General features: G+C 32.2%; 1 protein-coding gene across 1 annotated transcript; it reads right to left on the reverse strand.

The window, feature by feature from the left end:
- Positions 1-223: 223 nt before the first annotated feature.
- Positions 224-11,361, reverse strand: LOC148274539 (zinc metalloproteinase nas-13-like). Its single transcript, XM_088236965.1, has 6 exons — positions 11,225-11,361; positions 8,391-8,585; positions 6,445-6,554; positions 5,481-5,670; positions 3,860-3,996; positions 224-1,293 (listed from the first exon to the last, which is right to left on the reverse strand). Exons 1-6 carry the CDS (start codon positions 11,355-11,357, stop codon positions 1,201-1,203), a joined length of 858 nt encoding a protein of 285 aa, XP_088093091.1. The 5' UTR covers positions 11,358-11,361; the 3' UTR covers positions 224-1,200.
- Positions 11,362-12,463: the final 1,102 nt, after the last annotated feature.

Raw genomic sequence — 12,463 nt, forward strand, 5'->3', positions numbered from 1 at the left:
ACTTAATTTAACGAAAGTTTGTAACTAAATGTCTTTTTTTGAATTCTTTGCCATACTTTATAATATTACCTATTGTATGCACAGGTAAGGCAGTGTCGCGCCGATTTGATTTCAGTCCAACCTTTTGCAACCCTGAACAAATTTTTCTATGCGCAAAAATATATCGAAAGTAAATAAATAAGCAAGTTCTTTTTTTTTTAACAATCAGTTATATTTCAAAATTTCAAAACATACATGCAAACAAAAAATAACAAAGACAATAAATCGTGTAAAAAACATCATATCAATGCATTGTTTCATCAGATTTTTGTATTCATTCGAAATTTATAACCATCATTCATATTTGTTATTTTTTTTTCACACACAATTTTACTTTGTCCGTTGGAATCTTTATGTATATCACGAAAAAAAGACAGAATACAAATAAATTTATTTTTAAGATATTAAATTTATTTGGAATTTATTGTATAAATATTAATACTTTAATTTACAAATTTGGAATATCCAGTGACCGGTTTCATCGCTTTCGCGACATCTTCGAGACTGGTATCTTTATTGAGGAGTTCGATGTATTTATACAATACAGAGGTAAGGATAGATAATTTAAAATTTAATGAAAGTAAATTAAATAAAGTTATTTTTATCTTAAGGATTACTATCGAAAATATTTAATTTTTTGTAACTAATGAGTTGATATAATGCTATTTTAATGAGTTTAAGTATTTTATTTTTAGTGCCCTTTAGCAGTAATTTTTAGTGAAGTAGATTAAAGTATCACTTGTCTTTTATTTATATATTAAATTACAATGAACTTCCATCAAGAATTTTCACTTACAAACTTAAATTTTTTTGGAAAGTAATAAAAACGTCGTGAATTTTTGCAACAGGTAGAATGTATAATTTTTCTATTGAAAATTTGTACATTTAATTTATTCGTTTCGTAGTCAAAATTTCGGCAACCAGTACACTTTTGACAATCAGTTCAATGTATTATTTTTTCTAGTTCAAACAAAGATATTTACGATCATGTGTTTTTTTCTAGTTTGAATTTTGATAATCAGTATGATGTTTGAATTTTAACAGTGTCGTGTACAATGCATTCTTATTTTTTTGTTGGATTTGGCGAACTTGTTTTTTTGTTTATCCTTTATATATGTGTATATTATGTATTTTGATATAACTTTGATAATAATATCTTCTTTAGACGAACCCCGGGCAGGAGTACAGCATGTTGAGTTTCATAATGTCTCCTGCACTCATTGCAACACGTTGACCCAATGTCAAAGTGGTGGGCTGAAAAATAAAGATTATTATTTTTCTAAAATCCAACTCAACTCATCTCATTTCCAATTTCATGCCACGACCAATTTCAAATGTTTCAACGAAAGTGCCGGGCTTAAAATTGAATGTAGTGGAGTCACAACGCAGTAAAGTTAAAACAAGTGAATTGAAAAAATACTTCTTAATTCAGCGTTGCCAGCCCTACCAATTTTTCGGTAGATCTACACATTTTGAAGAAATCTACCGATCTACCGAATTCGATTGAAATTCTACAGATTTTTAAACATTGACATGTAGGTATGCATATTCCGATATTTATTTATTTTTATTTATTTATTTTGTTCATTAACGCCCAAAAGGCATTTACAAAAAATAAAAATGAATTACATGCTAACTTACTAAATAATAAACAGAATATACAGAACAAATATGTGAAATTAGTTAGAAAGAATATGATAAAAAGTTTTACAAAGTAAAAAAAAAAAAAACAATAATAACAAAGGTATGCAAGAAAAAACAGTAAGCATATAAACAAAAAATGCAAAGATATAAGCTTATGAAATAAATTCTGTAAGGCAAACAATAAATAAAGTGTTACGGTAAGCAAGAAAGACATTTTTAAGTTAAATTATATATATATAGAACTAGTAAAAATTTTATCAGTTAAAAAATCGAGTTTGTATCGAGAAGGGTCTTGCTTGGCTTGCGGTTGATGGCAATAGTGCGATTGATCTATAAATTGCATTTTACATTTATGTTCTAAATTTATTAGAGATGAGTCTTAACTCACCGTCTATAAGGTGAGTTAAGCGAGGACGGCCGGGTAAATTAAGTATCGAAAATAGTATTGTCAATCTATAAATAGCATTTCAAGTGCTGTTTCTAAATTTCACGTCGCTACGACTGACCGTTAAAAAGTAAGAATTTCAAATAAAAATAAATAATAGGGAGGACGGCCAATACAAACTTGATTCAAAAACAGCAAGGTTGACCTGAAAATGGTATTTACATTTTCGTTCTAAATTTTACGTCTCTGTAACTTACAGTTAAAAAAATTGAGTCGTAATCGACTCAAAATCAAGTCAATTTTGACTAGAAAATATTTCAGTTGATCTACAAATTTGATCTTAATAAGGTGCCCAAATTTCACGTTATTACGACTTGCCGTTTTGGAGGAGATGCTGGAACGAACAAACGGACAAACGAACACTTACATCTACATATTTGGTGTTTTATAATGTAAACTCTCCCTACCAAAATCTACGGATTTTTCAGAATCTACTGATTTTTCCTTAATGAGGGTTGGCAACGCAGGGTTAATAAGTTAGATTCGAAAATTGGTATTGCTAGTTCTTTATATTTTTTCCAATGATGCGTATCTCGTTAAATCTGCATTTTTTTCAGAAATAATGTTTCATTTATTGTATTCATGTATTTAAAACTTCAAGAATAAAGAATAAGTAATTCGGCGGATTTATTACTAAAAGTAATATCTCCCAGCCAACCAAAAATCAGACTGGTCAAAAAAAGAGATTGGTCAAAATTTTGTGCTAAAAAACCATAAATATATATCAAAAGATACATACACATTGACGAGATGAATTGTAAAGTCAAACAGTAATTGATGATGTAAGTAATAACGGGTAGAATAGAGTCAATGATCAAGGTAATCATAGAAATACTAATTTTGTAACAGCCACAAGAATTGGAATTGGAAGATTTTTGTTTATTTCTGTTTCCGTGACACAAATGAAAGAAAATGGTTGACAATCAGGTAGCGAGAGAGGTTTTATTTGAGCTAAAGTGGTCGACTTTAAAAGGCTATCGAGCTGGATAGAAGGTTTGGAAAACTGACTATTTAAGACATTTAAATAAATAGAAGTATCTGAAGAATCTTTAGATTTAAAAAATCCTAGTATCTTTAAAAACTTCCAGGATTCGTGAGGACCAGCGTTATTCAGGATTCATGAAATAATCTACGTTTGCAACTACGACACATCTGATTTCATCTATTTCTCAGGGTCCTGTAGGTTTCCCAATGTGAGCCCTATTTTGTTTCTACATGAAAAAATACTGGCGTAAACCAAGGGGTTGGAGGGTGTTTAGTATACACTTTTTTGATCGGTGCATGCAGATCGTATAACGATAGCAATTTCCGACTTAGAAATTTAACCTAAGAAACTACGTCAATCATATTGAAAAGTAGACGTGGGTAAAACCCTGTCACTGAGAGGATACGTATCACTTAATCTGCATCACCAAAGTGATCAAATCTTTTAATTAGTTTGAGCGAATGTATATTTTGCTTGCTAAGGTGAAAATGAAGACTATTTAGGGCATTGAAATCAATAGAAGTGGCTAAAAAATCTGTAGATTTTAAAAAATCCGATCTTTTAAAATCTCTTAGCGGACTTTTGGACATTAAAAAAAATATAAATTGATTTTTTTTGTCATATATTTTAAAATTAACATGACATATTCATATAGAAAATAATATTTATCATCAAAACTAAAAAAAACCCATTTAAATCCTATCTGTGAGAGTAATAATAATAAATTAAATAAATAAATCAATTACCTTCAATGGGGTTATTGTTGGAGACCCATCAACGCTAAAAGCGTATTGTGAATAGTGAAGAACACTCCCGTAGTCGTATGTAACATTGAAGTTTGTAACTTGATCAGTTGTGTATTTTACGAAGTTATTTTCCCTGCCTGTAAAAACAAGATTAAATAAACACGATTTTAATTTTTAAACAAGTACCATCATAATAACGTTTACAATAGATCAAAACATTCATACTTTAAACTTGGCGGGTTTATTAAAAATTACATGCTTTACACATTGACATATTATTGTCCTGAGCCCTTAAAAATAATGACACTTAATTCATGCGCTTAGTCATGTCTAACGCGTATAAAATGCAAAACCGCCACTGTCCATGATCACTGTTTTTGGAAAGAACAACAAAACCAGCAGCAAAAGTAATATTTCTATTGAGTTAAATTCGCATCTTGTCCGTAGTATAACATGAGGCAGTGGGATTATTCATTTTAAGTTAAATGTGCAAATCGAACTTTAAAAAAAGGCATTTGGCTACTGGTTTTGTTGGTCTTCTTAAAAACAGTGATCAACATAAAGTTATGTAGCAAAGACAAAAAAGAGCAATCGGTTTCGCCACATTTACTATATGTGTGTGTATCATATTTACCATGCTGAGGCGTTCAAATTTATTTGCTACCTACTGGACCCTGGTTAAGATGTTAACATTGTCTCACGACCCAATAATAACGACTGAACTTTAATGGTGTGTGCATGTGTTCTTAATATCCTCACTGCAATCACGAATAAGTAATTTTTGCGATCAGTAACTTATTTTCGGTTTCTGTTTCATGTAATCGCATATAATATTCAATATCATAATCAAGAAACCACGTCAAATGCCACTCTTTCTGACCACAAGATCTGATCCTGCCTGCCACCAGAGAAGTTCCGAACAAGGTACCAAAACTCCAACACAAGGTAGATAATTGCATTCATTGTATTAGGGTTCAGTGGCACAGTAAATAAAGATAACGTACTCCGCAAACTGGGCCAATTCGAGCGTTCATCTGCCAACTGGTAAGTGACGCAATCAGAAAAATAATTAAAGTTTACAATATATTAAAAAACGCAATCCATATATAAGACTTCGAGCCAACCCATGTCAATCTATATTTATCTCACACTATTTTAAAGGCAAAGAGATCTACGAAAATCCGGAAGATCTATCTCGAAGAATTCCAAGTTTTGTGACGAATTGACTAATCTACACATGTTGGAAAGAGCATAATTTTGTCAATCAGAGTAAGTAAAGTTCAGTGTTTTCCCTTTTTAAAATCGGAGTTGCTTATTGTTTTATCTTGATTGTGTACAATGCTTATTCAACAATGTTTTGACTATGTCCCAATGCTTGCAGACTGACTTGATTTCCTTGTTAGGGAGTTTTCCCTTCTTGAAAATGTTTTCCCTCTGTTTGCAGCAAATTAAAATACAAGACTAATAAATATATTTACTGCAATATGTTAACCAATTCCAAATTCCATTTTTGAAGCGCGGTGGGAAAAGTGGCATGCATTGAGGATGTACTTCAACAGGAATTATTCACTTCACACTAATTTGTTTTTAAATTTAAATGTAAAAATATTAATAGTTGTACCTGGAATGATTTTAGGCCAGTTGATGGTAACCCAGTCGTCTCTGTTGTGGGTGCTCTGCATGTGGACGAAGCCGAGAGCATGCAAGAACTCGTGGACAATGATTCCATGGACGAAGCAACCAGCTTCCAAATTGAGGACCTGAGCTCCTTTGGTCATTCCAATATAAGAATAGCAACCTGAATTATTGCCCTAAAATCAAATTTGCTTTTGGTAAATCAAAGGTACTAATTTTTATTAATTTATTTTATTTAGAGGCTTGTCAGCTGGAGGCATAGAGGGGATATGGAAGGAGGTAATAAAAAATACACCGCAACACACAGACAAATTGAGAAAAAAATATTTCTTGGATTTTCTTCTTGCAACTGGCAGGAATCAAACTCGTGACGCCAGTTTCACAGTTGGCCGTCTAACCAACTGCGCTACGGTGCCTGTTCAGCGATAAATTCAATTTTCCAAAGTGAAAAAGTTTAGCGCTATGGGAAATTTGATTTTTTTTTTTCAGACGCGGTAAAAATTAAATCAATTAATTTTACAGCAAAGTTTCTTAAAAGATGAAAAATTGGTTTTATTGAAAATGAATAACTTTTAACGCCACAAGTTCACATGAACATAACTATTTAATTGTGTTGTAACGTAGTTAGTTTTAAGGGACTTTAAATAATTATAAACTCGGTTTGAAGTTGCGCCTAGACATAATAGTAGAATAAAGATGGGAATACCATAATTAGTAACTTTATACCAGGTTTAAAAGTAAGGCTCTTGATGCTTTAACACCTGTAAATGCTTCATCAGTTTGTCGTCGCCCGGGGTGTAAGCTAATGAAGCTTTTTGATACAGGCATACCGGTGCCGAGGACACTTTTAAAAGTATTTTTTTCAACGGTATATTTTTGATATAACCTTTATTATTTTTTGATGTTACTATAATTAAAAGAGTAAATTAAAAAAAAAAAACAAAACTTACGATGACGTTGATATAGTTGGGATTCCAGAACCACCTCTTATAGAATCTAACACAAGATACTTTAGAAATATCGTCCAAAGCTGCTTTGATGGCTGCTTTTTGTGCAGATGCTACAAGAACAAATAAAATTTGTAAAAATATAACTTAATCCTTATTATAGTCCGTTCAAATATTTCCAACTGCCTAAATATGTATTTCCTAACTAACATTTAATTGAACGTAGTTTTGCAGAAAGCAACACAAATCGTGGCATGAAAGTAAAAGTTGGAGAAAATTTTAGTAATGAAAGAGTTGTGTCTATGGGAACAGCTCAAGGATCAGCTTTCGGACCGATTCATTACTTAATATATTGTGGTTCAATGGAAAACCATGTAAAATTTTTGAATTGCTTCCAATTTGCAGACAATACTGCCCTTGTAATACGCCATTTAAATGTAAAACCTGCCCAAAAAATGCTTCAAGAAAATTTTTCAAATCTCATTAAATAGGCGCATGGCTACGGCATAGTAATAAATTTAAAAAAACTTAAATTGTACATGTCTCCTCACCATATATTACTAAATGTGAATTTTAAAGAGAAATACCAGCTCATATAAATTTTTTCCTTAATTCAAATTCAAATATAGAACCAGATAAACGTAATTGTCCTATTATAGATGTTGTAAATAATCATGAATATTAGGGATTAATTATTGATTCTAAATTTAGCTGGAGTGTTCATATTGATGGAATCTGCGACAGATTAAGATACTGGCTTAAGGTGATTTATGAAATCAAAAGCATGCTACCTTTCAAAACATTAAGATACGTATATACCTCGCTCATTGAATCCATTATATCTTACGGAGTGCGTGTCTGGGGTCTCCCTTTCCATTCTCAACTGGATAAAATTTATGATATTCAGGTGAGACTGTTGAGGGGGATTGTACCGGATTGCATAATCCGTGAGGCGAAACATATGGGCGAAGGTGTATATTTTTTTATTTTTTTTTTTTTTTTTTTTTAAATTCTTTAATGTCCTGCCGGTAAAACAACTTTGTGACTACAAATTGATTGTAGATCACTTTGTTGATCCGGAATATAAAAAAAGAGTGTCCCATACTCACAACACTAGATTAAAAACTAAGGGCTCCCTGTTTGTTCCCGAATTACAAATTACTTCGGAGAGCAAACATTAAATTGCGTTGTTCCAAGATTGTTCAATGATCTCCCACAAACCATCATTAACATGAAAGATCTTCAAATGAAAAAAAAAGAACTGAAGAAATATCTTCTAGATGCTTTATAGTGCCTGTTTATAAATAAATTTGTAAAATAAAAATAAAATAAATGTAATATCTACCTGTCATAAAAAAAATGTGTCCCACCGAAAAGTCTTTGGACTTAGTGGGTAGCAAATTCTTATATGTATTTTTTAATTATTAAATAAACGCTGCTCGAAAAATTCAAATAATTGAAATATTGGTGTTATCAAGTTCAAGCAGGTCAATTCTATGTTCTGCTTAAAATAGCCAAGCCGCTTTCTTACAAAAAACTGTAAAATCACCTAAAAATTCTATGTTTTCAAAATTTCATGAAAATGAATGTCACCTCATTCAATTAAAATTCTATCGCAATTATTTTTTATCCTACTAATTTCTTCATTTTCTAATTTATCTCACTTTGGACCTTTATGTCCTACATGTTAAATATTGTCTTTTGATTCGTCAAAATTATGTTTTAATTCATTTCATTGTAATGGATAGTTTGATATATCGTTATTTAATCCACGTGAAGCTGAATGTACATTCAGTTTATATTTAATTTCTCTCCCACTTTGTCTTAAATATGAACCGGGACCATAAATTACATGTCAACTCGTATATTCTGTTTTTTATATTTGTTTTCCTGATCTATACTATGCAAATATAATTAATTAAATGGTAACATTGAATTGTAAAACTTACTGAAAGTATTGCTAACGGTATAGTACACTTTTTTTTTTGGCCAAAGTCCAGCGGTGTTAAGTATGGCGTTTCTCATCCCAGAAAAACTATCCACTCTGGCCTGAATCTGCTCTGGGGTTAAGACGATGTCTCCCTCAAACTTCCCGCTCCTTTCCCAGACATTTTGATTTTCCGCTAAGAAATTGTTTAACGGTGCTAAAACAAAAAATCATTTATTTAGTTTTACGTTTAAATGCCCTCACTACTACTACTATTACTACCATCACGCCATTTCCCGTAGGGGTAGGCAGAGAGAATGGACCGCCACACACGTCTATGCTGGCATAAAATCCTAGCCCTCCGGTTCTGTCTGCTTTTGACATGACCAGACTTAAGATTTTAGTTTATCTGATCATGCCACGTCTTCCTTGGTCATCCTCGTCTCACGTTGCCGTTCATCTTCGCCATTTATACTTGTTTTACCATTCTTTCGTCGTCCATTCGTTCTACGTGACTAAACCATCTCAGAGACCCTTTCTTAATCTTATCAATTATACTTGACTCAGATTTACACTCTCGCCTGATTTCATCATTCGTAACCCTGTCATACATTGATTTCCCACACATTCGTCTAACAGATCGCATTTCAACCGCGTTCACTGGGCTTTCATCCTTCCTCTGCCAGTTCCATGTTTCACTTCCATACATAAGTGTTGGGACTGAAACTGCGTTGTGCACTGCCAGTTTAGCTTCGATTGACATATTTTTATTAGAAATTACTGTGCTTAGTGCTCCGTTCATTTTGTATCCCGCATCCACTCTTCTTTCAACATCTTTTTCTACTCTTTCATCTCTTGAAAACATGCTTACAGATACACAAATTCTTCTACTTGCTCGAGTCAGAGGCTTCTAATTTGATAACAACACATATATTATTTAAATAAATATTTATAAACTGTGCAGTTACACTTGAATCTGTCACATATTCGTTGCGCCAGCAATATATGTATTGTGATTTTTATTTTTTTAAGCATTGTATTTTAAATAATCATTGAAATTACACAATTTTGCTTTAACTCTTAAAGGACTGTGGTAAATAAACCCTTTGCGCGTGGTGTTGTAACATCGTGTTACCACTAGTAAAAGATGGAATATTCTAAAGTTTAAACATTTGAAAAAAAAATACATAATGACATAACTAACTAACTAACTAACCATCACGCCATTTCCCCAGAGGGGTAGGCAGAGAGGATAGAACGCCACACCACTCTGTCCTGGCACACTTCCTTTGCTTCCTTCACATTCATACATCTTCTCATGCACGCACGTCGATTATTCCGACTTCTCACATGACCACTTTCAAGAATTTGTTGTACTTGATCATGCCATGTCTTTCTCGGCCTTCCTCGACTTCTACAACCAGACACATTCGCATCATAAATCTTTTTAGCCGTTCTTTCATCATTCATTCGCTCCACATGACCGAACCATCGCAAAAGACCTTTCTTAATTTTGTCGATAATGCTTAACTCAGCCTTGCATTCTGCTCTAATTTCGACATTAGGGCACCTATCATACATTATTTTTCCGCACATTCGCCTGAGGGATCGCATTTCAACAGCATTCAGTCTACTTTCGTCCCTTTTCTTCCAACTCCATGCTTCGCTTCCATACATTAGGGTTGGTACCAGAACTCCATTATGAACTGCTAATTTAGCCTCTTGCGATAGACACTTATTTGCTACGACAGACTTTAAGGCACCATTAACTCTGTTACCGGCACTAACCCTCCTTTCAATATCCTTGTCCATATTTCCATCTCTAGTAAACATACTACCCAGATATACAAATTCTTCGACCTGTTTCAAACTATCTCCATTTACTACAATCCATAATGACATACTTTATAATAAATCTTTATTCATAATTTATGCAAAAAAAAACATATAATTTAGCCCTGTTATTGCAAAATAAATTAAAAATCACAAATACGCCGCTCAAATTACGCGCGTGCGTCCCCGATAACTGTCATCAACCGGCTGAAGACTGAATCTGTTTTAAACAACACCCGCCACAGAATAGCGTCTCTGTTTTACTTGTTATGATTTTTATCTTCGTGCTCTCTTCTCTCTCTTGTATCAGGTATCTGAATAGATTTATCTGAGAATTTTTTATATCATTGTATATTTTTATACATAAATATATACTATTTTTCTAAGTATTATTACATGTAATATTATTTTTTTTATCGTTTAGTGTTATTCAAAGTTGTTTTATTTATTTTATTATAATGAATAACCATAAAGTTAGTGTTCAAATATAAACTTGATGTTTTCTTAGTTTTTATTTTTTACTGGCTCAAAGTATTTCTAATATCAAATTATTATTTTTTCAGTCATTTTATAACTGGTAATAATTTTCGTCATCGGCCTCGTCGTGTAATGGTCAGTGCATTTGCCTAGCGTGCGAGAAGTCTCGGGTTCTATTCCCGACATGGTTGATGTGATATATTATTACATAGTCTCTGGTACCAATCCAGGGACTATGAAATATTATAGTGTAAAAAACACCATTTTAAATAAATATTTCATGTCAATCATGTTAGGAATCGAATCCAAGACCTCTGCATGGTAGGCAAACGCGCTGACCACTACATCACAAGGCGGTACACAGTTAAATATTTTACTTTTATAGTATTTCATAAATATATTTTTTTTAAACTGTTAGGTTTAAATATTATTAATAAGGGTAATGGATGTACAATGGTGATAAATAATGTTATGATCAGTTTAGAAGTAAATTTTGTATGAGACTATGTTAAGCATGGAACTTAATAAATAAATTGAAAAACTTACGAGTAGCTTTTCCGTTGACTGTGGAAAGCAAGAAGTTCCTGTACAGCTCAGGATCCCCCCCTATGTTTGGCATTGCTGCGAACCCACTGGATACGCCAATCAACAAAACGACCAAATACCTTAGGCAAAACATCCTGAATTTTCTGAAAACATCGCAATTATTATAAAAAAACTTATCTTCAAATATATAATTATTCTGTACGTGTGATGTCACCGTACTCCTAAACGGCTTAACCGATTTATGTGCGGTTTTCAGAAAAATATAGATCTTTGCGCTGTGCGTGTTCGTAGATCTTAAAATCTTCAATCTAAATTGTAAAAAAAATTAGAAACAAACGTTTTATTCATCCATCTACCAGGGTTGCATTTGAGGAGAATACATTCACGAAAAAATGGAAAGATGTTATTTTTTTGTTGAATGAATGTTTACAAACAGAATTAGTTTTTTGTGAATCTCAATCAGATTCTTTCCTTAAATTCCTTATAATTTTTACCCATACATTTCTTTTTACTGGATTTACGTAGTACTAAAATAATATTAAATTCAATACATTTTTTTAAATCGTATTCCTACATAAATACACCCCTCTGTTAGTGAGAAGACTGGAGTTTGACGTTCGAAAAAGGTATGCCATATTTAAAAAATAAATATTTTATGTTTTGGATTTCAACCCATAACCTAGCTACTTACTTAAATTCAACATTTGAATATTAACAATTTTTAATTTTGGAATTTAATCACAAACAAGTACCTAGGTACCCACTAATCAATAAAAAGTATTTTTCCAAGATAATAGCAGGCAAGCCAACGTTCGGGCAGGATAACGTCTGTCGGGTCCACTAGTATTTAAATATAATTTGAAAATAAAAGATGTTTTGATTAATTAACATTATCAACGTCTACCGAAAATTTTAAGACTATCTGACCAGTCTAACTAGCGTTATATCGTGGGGTCATGACTTCAACTAGGCAACTTTAAAATCAGTATTTTTGAGTTACCTACAGAAGTTTCTAGATCTGTAACATGTAAACTTATCGATGAAATTGCTTATATTATACAAATTATATGAAGAGTTTGGAAGGAGACAGAAAGAGAATCCTGGAAAGAACAGTTTAAAAAAATGTAGGAAGCTGCAGTTCTAAGGATAAAATAATGTAAAATAATGTTGCAGGCATTTCTAAAAAATTGGCCAATGAATGTGCATTTTTTATATCAAAACGTAACTCATTTAGTAGCT

Source organism: Micrasema longulum, unplaced genomic scaffold, assembly GCF_059751315.1.
Source record: "Micrasema longulum isolate JH-2025_06_02 unplaced genomic scaffold, ASM5975131v1 h1tg001627l, whole genome shotgun sequence".
In the NCBI taxonomy this organism is placed as follows: Eukaryota; Metazoa; Arthropoda; class Insecta; order Trichoptera; family Brachycentridae; genus Micrasema; species Micrasema longulum.

Coding starts and splice junctions, on each gene's coding strand:
- LOC148274539 (XM_088236965.1), bottom strand. CDS start 11,357: ATGTTTTGCCTAAGGTATTTGGTCGTTTTGTTGATTGGCGTATCCAGT. Junction 8,586..11,224: donor AGTCAACGGAAAAGCTACTC/GTAAGTTTTTCA, acceptor TTTTTGTTTTAG/CACCGTTAAACAATTTCTTA. Junction 6,555..8,390: donor TACCGTTAGCAATACTTTCA/GTAAGTTTTACA, acceptor TTGTTCTTGTAG/CATCTGCACAAAAAGCAGCC.